The sequence below is a fragment of the Quercus suber genome, unplaced genomic scaffold (assembly GCF_002906115.3).
Source record: "Quercus suber isolate HL8 unplaced genomic scaffold, Cork oak 2.0 scaffold_1063, whole genome shotgun sequence".
Taxonomy (NCBI): domain Eukaryota; kingdom Viridiplantae; phylum Streptophyta; class Magnoliopsida; order Fagales; family Fagaceae; genus Quercus; species Quercus suber.
In genome coordinates this window covers 72,109-94,315 of record NW_027070471.1, presented here as the reverse complement: position 1 = coordinate 94,315, position 22,207 = coordinate 72,109, and the positions used below count along the sequence as shown (strand labels likewise).

At 33.4% G+C, this 22,207-nt stretch overlaps 1 protein-coding gene across 1 annotated transcript; it reads right to left on the bottom strand.

Annotated features, from left to right (window-relative positions):
- Nucleotides 1-1,170: 1,170 nt before the first annotated feature.
- On the bottom strand, nucleotides 1,171-18,469 carry LOC111998303 (very-long-chain aldehyde decarbonylase CER1). The gene is made up of 9 exons (XM_065769140.1): nucleotides 18,410-18,469; nucleotides 16,943-17,166; nucleotides 16,580-16,812; nucleotides 13,856-14,075; nucleotides 7,152-7,527; nucleotides 6,946-7,053; nucleotides 3,310-3,408; nucleotides 3,022-3,195; nucleotides 1,171-1,432 (listed from the first exon to the last, which is right to left on the bottom strand). The coding sequence occupies exons 1-9, from the start codon at nucleotides 18,467-18,469 to the stop codon at nucleotides 1,256-1,258; spliced, it is 1,671 nt and encodes a 556-aa protein (XP_065625212.1). The 3' UTR covers nucleotides 1,171-1,255.
- Nucleotides 18,470-22,207: the final 3,738 nt, after the last annotated feature.

Below are 22,207 nucleotides of genomic sequence, written 5' to 3'. Positions count from 1 at the left end.
GTCTATTTCTCATTGAGATTTTCATTTTTGTTCCGAGTTTGTGCCAATAGAAAAAATTGTCTACAAGAAAAAATACTCTTGACCGTGTAAACGAAGAGGCAAGAAGCTCATGTATGAATATTGAAGAGTCACCTAATATAACTGTACACAATACACAATACTCTATTTCGGACTAAATCAGTTGAATCATATTTAATTGCAGTTCTTTCTCAAAAAAAAAAAAATATATATATATATATATATATTGCAGTTCCGTGAAGTTCAAATATAGACAATCTAGCTAACCCAACTTAAACTAAGATAGCACATATATTTATGAGCTCAGTCAAACTTTGCATTCCTTTAAATCGATGGCTGCTTGTGTTAATTTAGTTTTCCAAGCAAAATGTGTGTATTTAGTCTGTCTGTCAGTCTTATATATATATATATATATATATTGCAGTTCCGTGAAGTTCAAATATAGACAATCTAGCTAACCCAACTTAAACTAAGATAGCACATATATTTATGAGCTCAGTCAAACTTTGCATTCCTTTAAATCGATGGCTGCTTGTGTTAATTTAGTTTTCCAAGCAAAATGTGTGTATTTAGTCTGTCTGTCAGTCTATGCGTCTGTGCTTGAGTAAGTTTAGTTTTTTCAAAGCAACGCATTCCCAACTTTGGTGTTAATTAGCCTGTAGATAAATTATTGAAACTGAATCGATATAATAAAGTTCTAGTTAATGAAAAAATATTTTGTATCAAATGACATATCACACTATCCGTATCAAAATGTAATAAATGAGAGACATTTATGCAAAAATAGTTACTCACTAACACATGTTTTTTAATTGTTAGTGGGTTATTTATTTTTTGTTGATATGTACGTCTTACATTTATTGAATTTTGATACCGCTGACATAATATCATTTGATACCAAATATTTTCTCCTAGTTAACCGGTGCCCTTAAACTATTTGTTAATTGTTCATTTTAAGAAAGTTTTGATACTATTTTAATAGGAAATATAAAAATTGTCAAAAAATCATTTCTCTTCTTTAAAAATATTTCTTAAATTAATACCCCAAGGATATTCATTAACTTTTCTCATAAAACAATAGAAGAATTTCAAATCATTCGTATGAGAGAGATAATATGATCGTTAAAACCCAAATTGAGAAGTATTAATACAGTCTATTCACCAAAATCAAACCCATCAAGCATTAATTTGATGTAATAGCTCAGGTAGGTACATTTTCATATCTTATAGTAAGCTATTAGCATTTTGATTCAGTTGGAAGCAGCAAAGGCTGAAATCCATGTTGAAGACTTGCTTGCCAAACTTTCTCAATGTTGGACATTGTGTTACCGCACTCGTGTTCATTCCATCCTTCCAAAGCATGCACAATCCCAGCTATACGCCAAGCATTCATCACTCTTCTTGGAAACCAATTCTGCCACATATTCAAAACACAAACTCTTGTAAACGAAGAAGAAAAAAAAAAGTGTGCATGCTTTGCATTTGCATTGAAAGAAACATGTTCAATTATTACTAGACTACCCAAAATTAAAGTTTCTCTATCATTTTAGATAAAGTAGCAATAAATCCAAAATTAAGTTGAAGATGAGAGAGCACCATTCTCCGTACTTCGAGAGTAGCTAAGAATTACTCGAATGACATATATATGTATGTTTTGTAAATGCAAAAACTTTGGTTTATTCATGTCTTGATTTGCTTAATTATGCAAACAAATACTAATTCTTTCCTCCAGCATTACCACCCAATGGAAGAAGTTAAATGGGCTCAAAGGTTTCATTGGAAGAAGTCTTTTCAATACCGACAAAGAAGCCTTTGTTTTCTATAAATTTAGGTATTAGGATTTTCTCCATTTGAAATTGATATATTTTATTATTCGTATTAAATATTACAAATCTAAAAGTGTATTTATGTGCCATATCATTAATATGGTACTCTATACACTGTCAAATCTAACAAATAAACTTTTAATCATGAAATACACTTCATTAAAGTGAAATGGAGAGGCTCGTAGATAGATCTCTTAGATATGACATATATCATATATTATTTATTATAATACAAAGTGATAATTGAAGAGGTTTCTCTTGAGTAACAGTGGTATTGGAAAATTCTAAAATTATTGCAAATTTTACAATTTAAAAAATATGCACAAACTAACTTGTTTAATGCAATAATAGTACTTGTAACAGTTTTACAAGTTGACCAACTTGTAAAAGTTAGATATTCTCAGAGTATAGTAAAATAAAGTTTCATTATCTCACATTTATGGTGGACCCCACCATGAATTTAATGAGTGGACCATTCATTGTACTCCGAGAGTACATAAGAATTACTCCTCTATCTGTAACTACTATTTGTTCATTAGTTTGCACGGGACAAAATGGGTTTCTGCCCCTTCTGGGCAAATTATATAAGGAAACGCCCCATTTCCCAAACTAAATAGGGAAATACCCCTCTTTTAAAACTCGATTTTTGATAAATCGAGTTAGGAAAAAAAAAAAATTTGAAGCCCAATAGTGGCGTTTTAAGGAGCCTATAATAACATTTTAAGGACCTATAGTGACGTTTTTTAACTCGACTTCAAAGAAATCGAGTTATAGGTAAAAAAAGGCCACTATAGGTCAATTCATTGCCTATAACTCGATTTCAATGAAGTTAAGTTAAAAAACGTTACTATAGGTCCTTAAAACGTCACTATAAGTTCCTTAAAAACGCCATTATAGGGCTTAACTCGATTTATTAAAAATCGAGTTTTAAAAGAGGGGTATTTCCCTATTTAGTTTAGGAAGAGAGGCATTTCCCTATATAATTTGCCCGAAAAGGGCAGAAGCCCATTTTGTCCAGTTTGCACGTTTCATGATGTTAATATTGAAACTAGCTCAAACGTAATTATATTTTCCACTTTCCACAATATAGGACATGCATGCCACTTTATCTTTTCTAACTTCTCTATATTCATGTAATGGCATCAATGAAGAGACCTTGGAAGGATTCTTTACTAACCTCGCAAGAGTGCATATTCTCGAGAGACCTTGGAGTCACCATTGCTGGAGGGCTATGGTAGTAACAGTCTTTGCGCAATTTCTTTGGTGGGAATTGTGAGAAGGGAATAAACAATGTTCCTTTGGGCGTCTTTAACTGTTCTTCCTCATCCAATCCATCTCCCACTAACCAAATCTACAAAAATTCATAATGATTTTACTGTTTCTAAGGTTCAAAGTAGCTATATATTCTTTAATAACACAATATGAATATAATTGAACTAAAACAGTAAAAATTTCATAGACTTACCTTTTGAGAATAACTTCCTGAAAATATCAAATTACTTTCAGAGTTGGTGTTGAACGATTTGTTTAGCTTCAAAAACTCATCCTCTCGTATTGTAAGCACCTGAATTATGTTAGATTAAAAAGGAATTAGAACCTTGTTATGAATAATTTTTTTTGCAACATATGAATGCATAAAAAGAAAAGAACTCGTTCTCTCCAATGTTTTACTAATTAAGAAGCACAAAAACATTTCCTAAACAGTCTTGTAGTTAAATAGAATTACCTAATTATCCTAATAAGGAAATTATAAAACCTGAATTTGAATTCCTCTCCTCCATGTATAGTAAGTAAATAAAAAAATATAAGCATGAACACCCCAAAAGTCACGCACATACATGCTCGGGACATTCCACGGGGCATGTCCTCAATCTGTTGGGAGGAAAAAAGAAAATGTTTTTCTATTTGGAAAAAAATCATTTGATTTCCAATATATTTTTAAAGATATTGATCATTTTTATATATTTTGAAAACTTAAAACATTCATAAATATGTCTAAAAATAAATTATAACTAAAGATTAATATAATTAACTAATTAATTGTCATATACCCACAATGTCACATCTTAATTTTGCAAAAAATATCATATCATTGTGTTTCATGTCTTATCATGTATGTGCCTATGCATTTTTTTTTTCCTATTTAAGGAGAAGGTAAAGAAATTTTTTTTTACCATAATAAGTCAAACTGAAGTTATTCAAAATGATTGCTACATATACATAAATAAGAATACAAATTTTCTATCCCAACTTTGTATATTCCGTATGGGTTCTAATTAGTTCAATTGATAAAATCTCTAATGGTTGAATAAAATATATGGAATTCAATCTCCACTTATACTAAAAACCGATTGGTGTTTTAGTCTAATAATAAAAAACTATTATAAGGAGCAAACACTATAAGTTGAATCTCAAAAAAAAAAAAAAAAAAAAAAAAAACTTTGAATATTTCGTGAAGCATAAAGTGGGACATAAATTTTGTATTAAGTAAAACTTCTATGTTCTGAGAACTTTCATAATGTTCACTTTATGTATCAATCAATTTGCCAATGAAAAGTGCACTAAATTTCTTTTGCCCCGGCAAAAGTACATAACATTGAACACCATGCTATTTTCCCAATGAGGATATTTTAAATGCAAGCATAGGCAACAACCCATCTTATTCTTGGAGAAGCATTCACAAGAGCATAGAGGTTCTTTAACAAGGAACAAGATGGAGAGTAGGAGATGGAAAGATAATCCATATATGGGATGACAGATGGTTACCAACACCAACAACTTATAAATTCATTTCTCCAAGGAAAGATTTTGGAGACTTCCCTATGGTATCAGCATTAATTGACCAAGACACTAGAAGATGGAGAAAGGACATTCTTGACAGAGTTTTCCTTGGCTTTGAAGTGGAGAAAATTCTAAGCATCCCAATTCCTCACTATCCATAGGAGGACCAATTAATATGGGTGGGAAATAAAAAAGGAATCTTCACTGCAAAAAGTGTATATTTTTGGCTAGGGAAATTGTAGAGAAGCACGAAAGAGGTGAATCCTCAGTGGGAGATGTATGTGCCCCACTTTGGAAAAAAATGTGGCATTTAAACATCCCAGCCAAAGTGAGAGTTTTTGCCTGTAGACTATGCATGAAGGCCATCCCATCTATGCTGAATATGAGCAACAGGGGAATTCAAGTGGATCCTACTTGCCCTATTTGTGGTAGGGAACTTGAGTCAACTAAGCATGCAATCATCTACTGTGCAGTTGCTAAAAGAGTGTGGAGCAAATGGGATGAATGCCCAATCTGTTTGAATGAAAGCAACAGGGAGATAGTGGATTTGGCCTTACTTTTGTTAGAAAGGGAACTCAGAGGGACTTGGAGATTTTTTTTTGGTGTTGCTTGGATGATTTGGTATAATAGAAACCAACTTGTGCATGAAGGAAATGGTGTTTCTGAGGATCACATTTGGGAGACAGCAATCCAAATGATAAAGGAGTTCAAGGAGACTAAGAGCTGGGATATTAATAGTCCTCAGAGAAACGAGAAAGTATGGACACCTCCACCTGTGGGTTTCTTCAAAATAAATGTGGATGGGGCCATTCCCTCTGATGAAGGCCATTCTGGAGTGGGTGTTATAATTAGAGATTGGAAAAAGAAGGTGGTAGCAACAAAATGTCTTCCTCTATCAAGTCGAATGGTTGTGGAGGAAACGGAAGCCATAGCTATGGAACAAGGAATGATCCTAGCAAAGAATCTGGGCTTGGAAAGGACCATTTTTGAGGGGGATTCGTTGCAGGCAATTCAAGCTATTGAGGCTAAAGAAGTGAGAAGTGTGATTGGCCATATTGTGAGGAGTTGTCTGCAATTTATTCCTAGTTTCCAGGAAGCAAAAGTCAGACATATCAGAAGGGAGGGCAACAAAATAGCCCACGAACTTGCACAGCTTGCAAAACAAACTGATGAGGAGCAGGTCTGGGCGTCATCTTTTCCTGATTGGATTGAAGATATGGCTAGAGCTGAAGGAACAAGCTAAAGATTGTAAAAGTCGTGGTCTAAGTTGTTGCTGTTTTTCCTTTTTCGTTATGCTCTGTTTTTTCTGTAGCTGGTTCTCTGTTTCTTCAGTGTATTTTCTTGGCTATTATGAATGAAAAGTTTCAGTTTGGTTTTCAAAAAACATTGAATACCATGCTTACAAAGTATGAAAGTGTTTTTAAACCCCAAAAAAAAAAAAAAAAAAAAAAAAAAAAAAAAAAAAAAAAAAAAAAAAAAAAAAGGGGTATGAAACTGTTAGCATATATACAAGCCCATTGGGCTGTAACATAAAAAAAATTAAAATAAAAATAAAATAAAATTTTAATAATATCCTAAGCCAGACTTTGCCTGTGGCCCAACGTCGATTTTGCTTGAACAAAATAAACGTACATTGATCCCCCTTTGGCATAGGGTAAAGGCCAAGCCATAATGTGTTCGTGCTCATGCATTTTTTTTTTTTTTTTTGGGTCTATTCTAAGAGATGGTAAATAAATTTTCTCTCACCCAAACAANCTAGAGAATGCTAGAGTTTGTACTTGTTAAGAGTCCTATAACTCAACAACATTATTAGATCCGATTATTTCAATAGGAAAATTTGGGCTCGAATCCCCAACCCAACTTAATTATATTAAGCAAAAAGTAAAAACAATATAAAGTTATACTATCAATTTACTACAAAATATTTATAAACTGACATAATAGTAATGTTGTTGGTATCATTTCAATAACATAATAAATAAAGTCTTTTTTTTTTTTTGTAATTAGTAACATATCAATTTATAAGGTTTATATATTAAAATTTATAATTATCTCTAACATCATTCTTGAAATTTATAGGGATTCTACAAATAAATAAATAAATATATATATATATATATAAAAATAATCAACGGGCGCATGGGAAAGTACATTGACTATCTGAATTGTTAGTGTGACAGCAAAGTTGGAGAAATTAAATAACAAAGAAAATGAAGGAAGGGGAATTTTAGTTAAAAATCATGATGAATATATCACCTAGAGTTGGAAATTAAATTATAGAAAAAATAAAATAAAAATTCAAGCAAGAACTGAAACTTACCTGATTCAAGAGACCCAAGCTTAATACTTTAGCACCTCTTTCCTCTGCTTCCAGTATGGCTTCCTCAATTAAGTTATTTATAGTCTCATTTTGCCATTGCAGAAAGTACTGCACGCAAAAGTATTGAGAAAAATAAATCACATATGATTGAAAGAAAGAAACAAAAATAAGTAAACAGTTAATAACATAGAAAAATCATTTCTTACTTGTATTCTGTATTTTGGTATGACCCAACTTTGTAATCTGAGTTTATTAAAACGGTATCTCTCAACAATGAAAGTGCGGCCATATAACCAATTTAACATCATAGACCACAATGTCACAGGCCAAATCAATGAGAAGTACCATTTTGATGTGTATGGTTTGGAGGCCAAAGAGGCAAAACCAAGCCTGAGATGATAGATGGACTCAGGTGTAGTTAGATGAGTTAGGTGCACTACATCTGGTAATTCTGCTTCCCTTCTGAGTGAAATTTCATATAGTTCATCCGTACATTTGTCCACGGTACTATATATGTAGTCATAGAGTGGCATGAACAGTGAATAATTGGTACGAAATTGTGTATGATGTAGAGAGTGAAACCTGTTTTGCCCAAACCAAAACCATTATGGATAGGAATAATAATTATATTAAGAATGATGATGATGATTGAGCACTCATATTTTACAAAATCTATGGATACAAACAAGCCAAATCAAATTGCATATTAAAAGTTCATGATTATTTCTTTAATTTTATATTAAACATAAATCAAATTCAAAATCATCAACAAACTATATTAGTTATTCAAACTTGATTTATTTTCTTATCAAACAAGTTTTAGCTTGTTCATAAACTATTTGATTAACTTTTTATTTTTTCCATATATACTAAAATCATGAATATAATTTTTACTTGTTCACAAATTTCTACTTATAAAATATATTTGATTAACAAATTATTTTTACTTTAAATTAATAAATAAATTATGATTAAAACTATATTATTTGAATTAATTGGATATAACTAATCCATTAAATCATAATTCTAATACTTCTCCTCACGTGTAGGCTTTAAACTACCCTTTATTATAAGGGTAGCGTTAACGGGCACCATAAGGTGTCCTTTAACAAACAACTTTATATCAAATCATATTCTTTTATGTTAGATTTTTTACTAACTTTATAAGGGGTAGAAACCAAGGAAGTGAATTCCGTACCGTACCGGCCGGTATGGCCGGAATATACCGTATCGGCCAGTAATCCAGTATAGAATATCCCTCTGTTTCGTACCGGAAAAAATATTGCCCGTACCGGCCGGTACAAAAAACAGTTTTTTTTTTTTTTTTTTTTTAAAGTTTTGTAATTTTTGAATTTTTGTTAGGATAGAATGATAACTTATTTGCATTAACTTATTAGTATTATTTGTTTTCTTAATATGCAATGGTAACTTTAACCTTTCTATTTTTATATTGTGTTTTTTTTTTCTTTTAATTGATACTAAAGTCTAAAACCATGAATAATTAGTTCTGAATTGAGGAAATGTTTTATGATAAACTTTTATATTTATTATAATATATATATACACACACACATACATACATACATATACATACATACATATATATATATATATATATATATATATATTTTTATAAATATAAAAAATAGCGATAAACCCGAAACGGTACACCGGTATTGGCTGGTATCCGAAATATATCGTACCGCTGGCCAAACCGGTACAGCTTCCGGTACGGTATTGACTCCCTTGGTAGAAACAAAAAACAAAATAAAATAAAATAAAATAACTTTTTGAGTTCCATTTTTCATTTCAGTAATATTTTTAGTCTCCTCATCAATTTATACCAATTTTTATTAAGTGAACCCCACAATAAATTGTCCTTAACAAGTATCTTACGGTGCCTGTTAACATTTCCCTTAATATAATATCATGTTAAATTATCGATTTTCCAAAAAACTTAAACTATTAAAAAATAAAGAATTTAATTATTTAACTATATTCTAACAATGTCATCTTTTTAATTAGATCAATTATCACTTAGGCAAGGGGGAAAACCTTATCACACTAGTAGGTTCTGGTTTATATTAAAATTTAAGGGACACATGCATCACACATAAATAAATGAAAGTAATAATTTGAAAACAGTCTCAAAGATGTGAGGACAAAAAATGAGGTATGAAAATGACATATTTTTAACATGGGGATTAAAATAAAGGACCAAATATTGTTAATTTATATCTTATAATTAAATTACTTATAAACTCACACAATTTAATATCAAATCTCTACATATAGACATATAGTATTATATATAATTGAATTAAGTTTCATATTAACAAGCTTATTGATAAACACATTATTATTTATGAATTTGACTTGTTTATTAGTCAATTATTAGACTTGATAGTTTGGTTCATTTATTAAACAAGCGAACATAAACAAGATTTTATGGAACTAAACACCAATCCTTCAAATCGTTACAAATCAACCCAACTAAGGCCAACACGCCTAGCTAAAACAGCTCCACTACCACCACAAAACAAAGCATGAAACCACCATGGGGCACCACTCTCTCCTATCAATATTATTGCCAGCAATCGACAATTGAGAGCATAGCCACGCAAAGACCCACCTGACAAATAAACACCATGCCACCCTAAAATTAATACTCAAACCCACCAATCAACCAACGCAAACATCCACAATTGAATTCATCCTCATCAATACTCTTTTGCCATTCTATCCCAACCCATGCACAATTTTCCAAGCTTACACCAGCACCACTCTTTAAGTCCTAATCACTGACAATCTAGAGAGAGTATGCTTGAAAGTGATGCAGTTAGAGGAAACGAGATTGAGAGTTTTTTTTTTTTTTTTTGGGTCTTCTTCTACTGTTGGAGCTAGAATTGATATGTCACTTAAATTATCGATTGTGTCAAAAGTTTAAATTATTAAAAAGTGGTAAATGTAATCATTTAATCATGACTTTAATATTTCATCTCACGTATGGACCTAAATTTCTCTTTAATATGAAATCATATTAAATTATTAATTTATCTAAAAAACTTGAACTATTAAAAATTTATATATTTAATCATTTAACTGCTATAATTTTAACAATATCATCTTTAATTAATTATATCAACAGTCACCCAGGTAGGGGGAAAAAAAAACTTGTCACAGAGGTAGGTTCTGGTTTATATTTAAATTTAAGGGACACATGCATCACTCACATAAATGAAATATTTTAAGAACAGTCTCAAAGATGAGGACGAAAAATAAGGTATGAAAATGACATGTTTATTAAACGGGGACTAAAATAAAGGACCAAATGTTATTCAATCTTCTATTAAAAAAAAAAAAAAAAAAAAATGTTATTCAATCCTCTTTTTATTGTTTTTTATTTTTAAGGTTAATTCAATCATATTCCTATTCATCGGAAAAGACAAAACCATTAAAGTATTACATTGAATTTAGCATATTTTGTTGTTTTTTTTTTTTTTTTTTTTTTTTTTAGGAAAATGATATGACAGTATGACATGCATTAACAATTGAACATGTACGGTTGAGCAATTCCCGACCCACTCATTGACCTAGGCTGGACAAGTTTATATATGTGTATGGGTCCATTAAAGTATGCTCTTAGAATATTTATTAATCATTTATTTTTAAAAATATTTTATGAGAACCGTTTCCCAAAAAAAATTATGAGGACGAAAAATAAGGTATGAAAATGACATGTTTATTACATGGGGATTAAAATAAAGGATCAAATGTTATTCAATCATCTTTTTATTTTTATTTTTATTTTATTTTTAAGGTTAATTGAATCATATTCCTATTCATAGGAAAAGAAAAAACCTTTCTTAATTCGGAAGTGGTCCAAACTCCGGCCAAAAAATATATCATGAGCATGACATTGAATTTAGCATATTTTGTTGTTTTTTGTTTTTTGTTTTTTTGTTTTTTTTTGTTTTAAGGAAAATGACATGACAGTATGACATGCATTAACAATTGAACATGCACGGTTGAGCAATTTCCCGACCCACTCATTGACCTAGGTTGGACAAGTTTATATATGTGTATGGTTCCATTAAAGTATGCTCTTAGAATATTTATTAATCATTTATTTTTAAAAATATTTTACGAAGAATTAAAAAAAAAAAAAACCTATTAAAAAAGTTAGTATTTTTTTTACTTTTTCATTAAAAAAATTCTAAAATAATTTAGGCATACATTAGTAAAACTCTCTCTCTATATATATATAGAGAGAGAGGGAGACAGAAATGTTAACAAATGCTTTAAGGGCACTTGTTAGTGAACCATTCTAAAATAATTTATTAACAATTATCTTAAAAATATTCGGTAAAATGTAAATGTGGATGCACCAAACCCTAAAATGTTAGGTTTGGCGTAAAAGTTGTTGTTGACAAGTGTGTATAACTACATCAAAATGTAATATTTCGAGTTTGGGAATGGTGTATAGTGTTGCAGAATGTAGATTCATAGGGGTGTGTATGGGTCGGGTTGGATTGGGTTGAGGGGATTTTTTGACCCAACCCACCATGGTGGGTAAATAAAAATTCAACTCAACCCAACCCATCACATAAATCCAACCCAACCCAACCCTGTTGGGTTGGGTTGGGTTGGGTCGGGTTGAACCCATAGGTTAAACAATTTGTTTTATTACTATTATTATTAAATTGAGCAGAAAAAAAAAATATTACACTTGCCACCTGAGTTGATAAACAAAATATACATTAATATATAAACTAATATTCCAACTTAGTTGTAAACAAAATATAAATGAACTAGTATCCTAATTCATTTATAAAAAAATATATATACATGAGTTCCTAACTCAATTATAAACAAAAAAATATCTAAAATTTTTAATTTTTTTTATTAATTATATAATATATTTAAATATATATTAAAAAAACTAATAGGATTTTATATTATATATGATAGTAGGAACCGAGGAAGTGCTCTAAATCTGTGCTTTTTTTTTAATTATTAAATATATAATATATTTTAAACATATATTAAAATATGAGTGGGTCTAGTCAGGTTTGGCGGGTTTGTAATTTTATGACCCAAACCCAACCTGACCCGCTATTTAAAAAAAAAAAGAAATTGTAATCCAACCCAACCCACCAAGCCTTAAAAACTGACCCAACCCGGCGAGTTGGGTTGGGTCGGGTCAAGTTTGGTGGGTTGGCGGGTTTTCTTCACACCCCTAATGTAGAAGGTCATTCATTGACAAACAGTTAATATATTATATTCTTCTTCTTCTTTTCTCATCAGATAAAATATAGTGCTATCCTATAAATAAAAAATTAAAGTGTTCAAACATGATTCTTTTTTAATTTAAATTATGGGTCTGATTAATAAATGTCCTTAGGGGACACACATTAATTATCTATTTTTAAAAATATTTTGGGGGGAATTAAAAAAAATGTCAAAACAATTGGTAACTTTTTCATTTTTTCATAATTTAAAAAAAAAAAATAGTTTACTAATGCATGCTCTAAGAGCATTAGAATCCGGTTTTTTAGAAATATCTCATTTCACCATCTTAAAAGTTGTTTTATCTATTATACCATACCATTTTACAATACACTCATTATCCCAATTTCTATTCTATCATACAACTCATTAAAATAATATATATTACTCAATAAAATATTATAATATATTACCATAAAACTCTCCCTCTCCCTTCTCCCCAATCTCTCTGTTTCTATTCCTTGGTGTCTCTTTCTTTGTTTCTATTCCTTGGTGTCTCTTTCTTTGAACCACCAACCACCCGAAGTCAAATAGCTCATCCCCTAGCCATCGGCAACTAACAACCAGCCACTAGCTACTACCACTAGCAAGCACCACAAAAAACCACAAAAACAATAATCACCACCACCACACCACACGCCAACCATCTAAAGTCATTAAATCAGAAAACCAACAAACCCATTATTTCGAAACCCACGCCGATCAAAACCCCATTGAAACCTGCCCAAAATTAAAACCCACCTCACCATGCCGATCTCCACGCACAACCTCACCACAACCCACACACCCCAAAATGAACTCTGTGCACAACGGCCCAAGAAGCTCTAGTGGCAAGTCTTGAACGAGAGAGAGAGATGTAAGAGAGGAAGTGAGGATAGTGACACAAAGAGAGAGTGGGAGAAGAAGAGAAAGTGAAAGAGGGAGAGAGAATAAAGTAATAAAAAATTATACAAGCCCGCTATTGTAGCGTCTTACATCTAAGACGTTATTGTAACACTATTGTAATTTTTTTTTTTTTTTTAACAATTGGAAGCTTGGATAATGCATGCTTTTTGTGCTTTGATGCTAAAATTAGTATATTTTGAGTTATACCAGAGTGAATACTAATGCTCTAAGGGCATACGTTAATCAAACTCTTAAATTATATATAACGCAAACAAACAAACAAACGCATTAAATTTTTCAACAAAATAAAGGAGTGTAATAGTGACGCACTTTAAAAATTGTTAATAAAAAAAGAAGAATTATTGTTGAAATTGTACTAAAAAGAATGAATATATAATGATTTAGGATATTGTATATAGAATAATAATGGACAAATAAGTTTTCATCTAAACACGTTAGGCATGAAATTAATCAACTTGAAATGTATTTGTGTCTTTGTGTTAGATATAGTTGGATACCACACAATAATCTTTTTGCTAGATCAAAGAGAAAAATTATAAAATAAGTACAACTAAAACACTATCTTGTTCTAAATTTTTAGTTTTTTTATTTCATTTTAAGATGTTACAAAACGTAGTCCTAATTGAAAAGTGAATAAATAAATTTCATAATCTACCAACAATATGGGACAGAGGCAATAGAAATTAAGGTGAAAGAAAGGGCTTGAGAGACTTACGAAGGGGTGTACATGAGGTACTTCAATGGAGGAAAGATGGAAAAGAGCCATTTTGGAATGAGCTCGTGATTGCAGTGACCCATATTATTCATAAAATCAATATATGTGAGGTAGCTAGCAATGGATGCAATAGAGGCAGTATTGGTAAGTATTGCTGTTAACATTGGTATGGAAAACAACGCGAAATATGCTATGTGCTCCGCAAATGGATGAATGACAGCTGAAAAAACAAAAAATTGTCATATAATATGATTAATTCCATTATGATTTAATAAAAAATTTAGTGAAAGATTCTATCGTATAAAATATTTAAGAAGTTATTTATTCAGATTGGAAATGTAGAAACTAAATTGATGTTCACATAAAAATCCAAAGTTGTACCTTATAAAACTATATATATATATATATATATAAAGTGAGGATATCTTGAAACATTTAAAAAGTGAACACCAAAAAATACCACTCCAATTATTGAAAGTATAAATAATATTGTTGATAATAACATTTCCAAAAAAAAATATTTTGAGAGAGTTTCAACCTATGGCGTCCATTTTAGATGATAATCCTTTATCGTCACACCAAGACGCCAATCAGTTAATTGAATCTCAGATCTCTTATTCAATCATCAAAAACTTTACCAGTTGAATTAACTGGAACCTACTAATATTTCCAAAATTGATATGACTTCACATTAATTTCTAAATCTTCAACCATAGGAATATATGCTCCTAATTCCCCCAATTCCCCCAGCCAAACTCCCTTTACCAATAATACATAGGGATTTGTTAATTGTTATGCAGAATTGTAAGGTTGGGGTTTTTTTTATTTTGTTAAATAATTATACTTAGTGATCCATCCAAAATTGAAAATCAAATGACTATAAGTATTTGACATTTTTGTCGTCTGCGGTTTGAGATTGAGACCCAAATTAAAAAGTTTGGAATTTTAAGATTTTTATATTGTTGCATGATTGCATTTAGTTCAACCTAAACAAATGGATATATAAAAATAACATAAAATAAAATAAAGGACCACTGGCATTCAATTTGCAATTATTATTGTGAGTTGTCATAACAAAAAAGTCAGCGATTAATGGTAAAGGACCACTGGCTCCCTCACGTGATTGAGTTATTGGTTGACCTTAAACTCAACCTAAACAATAATCTTTAATCATGTCAATGTTTTAGGATTTATTTCAATTCATGATTAATGACACATACCAACTAAGATCCTAATCACTGGGTACCATACTAAATTATAGATGCAAAATTTAGTATCAAAGTGCATGTAATAATGTCTTAGTATTGATAGTCCTACAGTTTAGGCTGCGGCTGATTGGGCTTGGGGCCACAGCTGATCTAAACTAAAAAAAAAAATCAATTATTTTTTTTTTTCCATAAAAATTTCTAAAAATATTCTATAAACCAATACTTTTAAGGTATTCGTTAGTTTTTCTCTTATTTATTAAACAGAAATTAAGTATAATTTTTTAAATGTGATTGATAGAAATTTAATTTTTAAATTTAACAAAAATCCTAATATAAAATGCTTATTACTAATAAATCATGGGAAAACATTGCTCAGTTAAGAAATTTGGGAAAAAAAAAAAAAAAAACGCAAAATCATTCAGTCATACTCATATGAACATATGATTTCCGAATATAAATCGATTGTGGTATTCAATACTAAAAACGCCGACAGTATTAGCCTAGGCTTATGTTATGGCCCCACTACAAGAAGGCACTACCTCTCATTATAAGAACGTCCAAGTTTTTATAACAATAATTTTTTTTAAACCTAAACCAATAAAATATTACATCAATAAAAATATAACCAAATGAAACTTTAAACTATTTTGAAAATGTGTTAAATGATCATAATGATTAATTTATTATAAATACAGTAGACGTGATAAGTAGAACTCAAAAAATTAGTTCTATCGACTCAGGTCAAAAATATGACATAAAACAAAAAATTTAACATAAAACAATATTTCAACGGACACACGACCCATTTGCTATAATAGCTTGAGACTGTCATTTTTTTTTTTTTTTTGAGAGAGAGAGAGAGAGCCGCTGCTGTGGGATAAAACAATCTATCTCACAGAGACTACCATTTTTTAAAACTAATATCTTGTTAATAATAGTGACCCTAATCTCTCATGTAGGAACATACAAAAATACTTTCTCTATCCCTCTGGAAAATATAAAGGCTATTTGGTACTTACTTTTAAATAACAGTTTTCAGTATTTAAACGATAATAACACTTTTAACATGTATTTTTATAACATTCAAACATGTGTTTTCACAATACTAAAATTGAACAACAATATTTAAACACTGCTGTAAGACTGGCCTTAAAATTGAATTGGGTTGCAACTGCAATGATTATAACTGACAACCCTCTTTTTAAATAATATGTTTTTTTTTATTATAAGTTTAAATAATATATTTACAGTTACCATTTATAGTAACTTACTATTTTTTTGGGAAATGTGAGTCCAATAAACAAGACAGGCCAGATTAAATCTTTTCACCTACCAACAGAGTGAGTAACTAGCCCAATAATGTAAACAAATATTTCATTTACTTAGTAAATTATTTTTAAAAAGTTTTTATGAAAAAATAATTAACTATTTTTTTCAATTTTTCATAAATATTTTCTAAAATAGATGATTATTGTATATACTAACCGAACCCTTATTTTATACAAAGAAAGCTTACAAGTTATAGGCTCTGTGGCAATTGAAGAATGGTGATGGGAATGGTAGCGAGAGTAAAGATAATGGTGGTGCAGTGCTCTATGGAGCCAATAATAGAGAAACTCTACAGGACCAGAATGTAGAAGAAACGTCATAATTACTCCATCTGTCCTCCACAATGGTAGGTTCTCTGCCTGAGTCAATGTCTTACTTGCTAGGTAGAACAAGGCTCCATTGAACAATATTTGGTCATCCCTGCCCAAATATATTTGTAAGGAAAAATAAAAATAGAACACACCAAATTTATAATTAAGATTATTATAATTTCTACGTATACACTTGTATGTGTGTATGTATGTATCCGTATTAATTTATAATTACTGACCAACTGCTTTCTCTGTCAACTTGCTCAAACTCGATACTCTTGTCAACGATCGAGTTCTTGCCTTTGGCAGTCCAGTAACGAGAGAGACTAATCCATATTTGGTTGTGAAGCATCCTCCATAGTAGAAATGGAAATATGAGGAAGAGTGAAAGGGAACTTTCACTCTTATCCTTAACTATGAATGAGTAGGTGCTATGAATGGCCCAAGGAGCTAGGATCACGTACTAAAAAAAAAAAAAAAGCACGTTAAACAACAAAGATTTGGTTTAAGCGGAAACCAAAAGTTTGGATTAACAACAACAACAACAATAATAATACAAGGCAAAAATGTTTATGTGCCCTACTTTCTTTATTTTTGATAAACTTATATGCCCACTTAGAAAGACTATTTAGAAAGACCTATTCATATCATATCAATATATCATGTAATTCATGAGGCTGTCCTAATCAATTAAATACATATTGTTTAATGTTATACTTATTGAACACAACCCCCCAACGCACACATAAAATGTAAGACAAACATTTGTAAACTAAAAAGCTTTAGTACACTAGACAATTGAGATTGCATTGAATCCGTCTTGTCTAGTGTCGTCACTTTTAACATGTGTCATTGAATCCTTTGCTACACTATTTACTTTTGTGTCATTATTTTAATGGGCCAAGTTCATTAGAGTACCACCTAAGCTAAACTCAAGCTAAGTTCAACAAACACCACAAAAAAGTATCCAAGGCGATTACAAAAAATTATTAAAAGTAAAACTTTATAATCGCACAAAATACTATAATTTTTGTTATAATTGTTCACGTGACAAATTATAAGTAGTAAAAAAATTTGAGTCTATATAAAAGTAATATATATGCAGTTAATCACAATCTATCTGCGTAAGATAATTGTGACAAAAATTATGAAATTTACAAAAGTTTGAAAGATTGAACTTGCATTGATCCACCACTTGTTTGTTTACAACCATACTTAAGAAACCATTTTCTAACTTTTGCTCTTAAGAAGCTGTGTTGAGAAACTGCCTAGATTATCATAAAAAAGAGAAAATTTAACCCAAATTAAAAATAGGGAAGATTGTGGGTGTGTCTATATATATATATATATATATATACACATTGTCTTCCTAGTTTTCGTATGTTGGTAGCAGATAGTTCTAAACCAGAGAATATTTGTTCATCCACCGTGCATGGATGAAATAGTAAGGTGTTTAACCCTGCAGCAAAGTTATTTCAAACACTTACCAATCTCACCATTATACGGCCCATTGTTCATATGCCACATTTTAGTGCACGTTTTCAAACAACCCATATCCAAAAACTTAAAAAATAAACTGTACAAACAAGCATTTACAACCTAAACTCAAGTCACAGATTGTGTATGTGTATGTGTATGTGTGTGTGTGAGACTGTGTGTGAGAGAGAGAGAGAGAGAGAGAGAGCACTGGCTTATAAGGACACCACCTTAAATCTTCCAAGAGGCGTCCATGGCCAGTCTGTGAGAATTCCTGGTTTAGTAGCCATAGAAAACTACCAAATACAAATACAAATATAGAACTTTCTCTTGCTGATGCATATATGTGCAAATCAACCTTATGGTAGGTCTGTTATAATATACACTACTTTAATCATGATACACTTAGTCTCACAGATACTTGTCCAAGTCAGTACGGATATAATGCATGCCACATAGCCAACCGACCTCTTTAGAAATTAAAGTATGTGGTGACCTGTACTGTGGAGTTTGGACTTTCCAATCCCGACACAGCAGAACCGTCCTTTCACCTTGATCTTTGATCTTTTGATATTGTCCAGCAACCTCCATTTACAGAGCTCCCACTTCTCACCGCCCTTACTGAACCTCATTTATTCCTTACCTAAACGTGGCACAAATGTCCTCCTATTACTTTCAGAATTTATGTCTATTTAATGTGGTTAATTTCACAACTTTTATGTTCCTCCAAAAAAAAAAAAAAATTCCCAACTTTTATAACAATTCACCTATATAACATACGTGTTATTAATAATTAGTTCACGTAAGTCCACAATTTTACTATTCATAATTTATTACATAATAAATTGTGTGATTATTATTTTCAAAATGCATGTCTATTTACTATAATAACTTTCACAATTTTTATTGCAATTTGTTTACGAGAGTAGTTGTCAATAGTTGGTCCATGCGGATTGACATAGTTTTACTGTTTATAACTCATCACTTGATAGTTGTGACCGTTGTGACACGGACTTATTGACTTATTGTTCCACTTTTACTTATTGAAAGATTAGTTTTCAAGTACCAGAAACATAATTACTTCAAGCAAATTAGTTGGAGGTTTTATGAGATAAACAGCACCACTTCAAATTGGAAGCTCTTGGAACTTTTCTATGTTAAACAATATCATAACTTTTTATAAAATTAATTTTTTGAGAATTTTGTCATTGATATATTTTCTGGAGAAAATTGCTTTTTGTCCCTTTCTGAAAAAAAATCCAGCATTTTGCCCTCTTTCTCAAACAAATTAGGGAAATGCCCATTGTAGGGTCAGTTTTTGTCGCCCAAGCCCAAAGGATATGGTTGGAGGCCCAACGAACCCAGAACAATGAATTTGTAGAGAGTGGGTTGAAGGTTTAGGCGCTGACCGGCGTTTTTGAAGCATGAACTCCTTTCCCTTTTACTGAAAAAATACTTAGAACAATTTACAACGGGGGGATGCTCCTCGGCCCATGGCCAAGGAGGCTTTCTTACTCCTCCCCTCCCATACACTTTGCTCACAGTTCTTATATATGCCCATCTTCCTCCTCCTGTTGATTATCTATTGGCTTTCCTCCTAACGGCCTATCCCATCAAAGGTCATATCCGTGCTCAAGTGGTTCACCCTGATCGATGTCGCCCTGGCAAGGGGTTACATCCCCATTAATGTGGCCAGAGGGGTTAGGTGAACATATTCAATGCCGAGGTGACGGTTCGCCCAGAGCTTGCCCTTCTCCACACCAAGGTCTCGGACGACCGAGGATAGGGTCATCCTCGGACCCATCGTGCATCCTCGACGTGGGCCATCTGGGCCTGGGTTGAAGTGGGCCTTGGCCATTCAATTTTCTGGCCCCACAATAGCCCCTCAAAATCTTGCTGCACGCATCCTCGGGCGGGGAGAAGGATTTTGACATCCTCGGCCTCACCCCCCCCACCCCTCGTCAGTGCTAGGGCCCATTCACCTGCCAAGGGCACGTCGCTGACGCTTCGAAGCACGTAACGTGTCCGTCATTAAATTCAGGCGGCTCTGTGCTCCCCACGTCCAATGAGGCGTTACCCATCCAACGGTGGAGATTCGTCTTGCATTTATGAGCGGAAAAACCCGTATGGCTGCTCGATTTGGGGTATAAATACCCGTACAAACCGCTTCTTCCTGTTCCTCATTTGTAATCGAGAATATTCGTGCGCCCCTCCCAAGTTCAGCCACACTCTTACTAGCACCTCCAGCACAAAAAGCCTGTCCGAGGAGCCCTTTCTCTTTCTTGTAAGTCGCTCTATCTCTTTGGCCCCTCTTTCTCTTTACCCTTTTTTCCACTTCGCCTGTTCTTTCTTAGTTCTTTTAGGCGTCTACTGGGATGGGTAGGTTTAAGAAATACGTCGATACTGAGGAGGCGATAGAGAAATTCATCACCGACTTTAAAATTCCTAGCAATGTAAATCTGAGACATTGTGAGGACGGGGAGTGGCGCATATACAGGCAGGAGGGCGAGGTGGTAATTCCCGTAGTCACCTTCTTTGAAGGGGGGATGACGATCCCCATGGGGCCGGTGATGAGGGATTATCTCACGCACTTTCGATTGGCTCCTACCCAGTGTGGGATAAATGTCTTTAGGATTCTGGGCTGTGTGGACGCCCTGAACGAGAAGATGGGGCTGAGGTTGACCCACCATGACGTGAACTGGTGTTACAATCTTCAGCTTCTTAAGGGCAAGTCGTATTACCTGAAGACGAGAGACGACAGGGTACGACTTATTCAGTGCCTCCCCGAGTCCAGCAAGGGGTTCTATGAGGATTCCTCATTGTGTCAGGGGAGTGGCACGATGACCTTCACTGCCCAACAACAAAGGGAACACCAGGTGGGGCAGTAGGAGATAGATAGGGTTTCAAGCTCTCGTCTTTTTTCTTTACCCCCTTTCTTTTTTACTAACGTCGTGGTGCTTTCCGTTTGCAGACCCGCACGCCTTCCAGCGTCACTTCCATCTGATCAACCGGGAAGATTTGCAAAAGGTGCTGAGGGCGCCGGTGTACATAAACGAGGACGACAACCAGGTTAGGGCCGCCCACATAATTTTGGGCTATACACCTACCCAGAAATCGTTCCCAGTTCCGAAGCACGTCATCCTCGCCAACGATCCTCGGCTCCAGAGGATTACTGTGACCGAGGACGGATTTTCGTTCCCTGAGGAGCCCTCCGACCAGAATGCTGTCACATTAGCCGTCCCCTCCTCTTCCCAATTGTTTGCCGAGGCCGTCGAGGAAGCTCCAGAGGGGGAAGGGGACGCGTTTGAAGTTTTCGCTCAGCTTGATCAGTCTGAGGATCCTTCCGGGGACTTGGGTGATCCCAATTTGAGCGAAGCAGAACTCCTTGCTTCAGAAGCCCCTCCTCGGCCGACAATGGGTTACAAGAGGAAACTCACCACCAACTTGCTGGACCTGCTTGAGGGCCAGCCGAGGGAGTCCCAACAAAAAACTCTTACTCCTCCTTCGAAGGCCAAGTCGACTTCCACTCGGCAGAATCTCCCTCTTTCTCATTCTCAGATGCGCTCGCCCTCTAGGTCCGCGCCTGCTGGCCCTAAGAAGAAGAAGGATAAGGGTAAAAGAATCGTGGAGGATAGAACGGTGTCCTCACAGGAAGAGGATGCTACTTTGCGGCCATCCAAGCAGCTTAAGATAGGCGACCAGAGCCAGGAGAGGTAGGTCGTCGACACCACCTCCTCCGAGGTCCAGGCCTGGCTCCCAACCCCGATGCTCCGTGAGGAACCTTTGAGGGATAACGCCTCCCTCAGGGATTTCAACGAGGGCGAAGGTACGCGCGTAGCAGATGCACTGGAGAGAAGCCTGCTGCTCCCGGCGGACATGGCTGAGCTTAACTCTTTAACGAGCGAGCAGGCCTTCCTCAGCCTTAAGCGATATGTGGGGATGGTAAGGGCTACAACCTCAACTCTTCTCCCACTCTTTTCCTCTTATAGGGCTCATAGCACACTGGTTATTATGGCAGGCCGTCCAAG

Bases quoted from the DNA above. Each gene is read 5' to 3' on its own strand.
- LOC111998303 (XM_065769140.1), bottom strand. From the start codon at position 18,469: ATGGCTACTAAACCAGGAATTCTCACAGACTGGCCATGGACGCCTCTT. The intron at 3,409-6,945 runs GTAAGTTTCAGT...AACATAATTCAG, and splicing joins GCTTGGGTCTCTTGAATCAG to GTGCTTACAATACGAGAGGA. The intron at 1,433-3,021 runs GTTAGTAAAGAA...AATATGTGGCAG, and splicing joins AGAATATGCACTCTTGCGAG to AATTGGTTTCCAAGAAGAGT.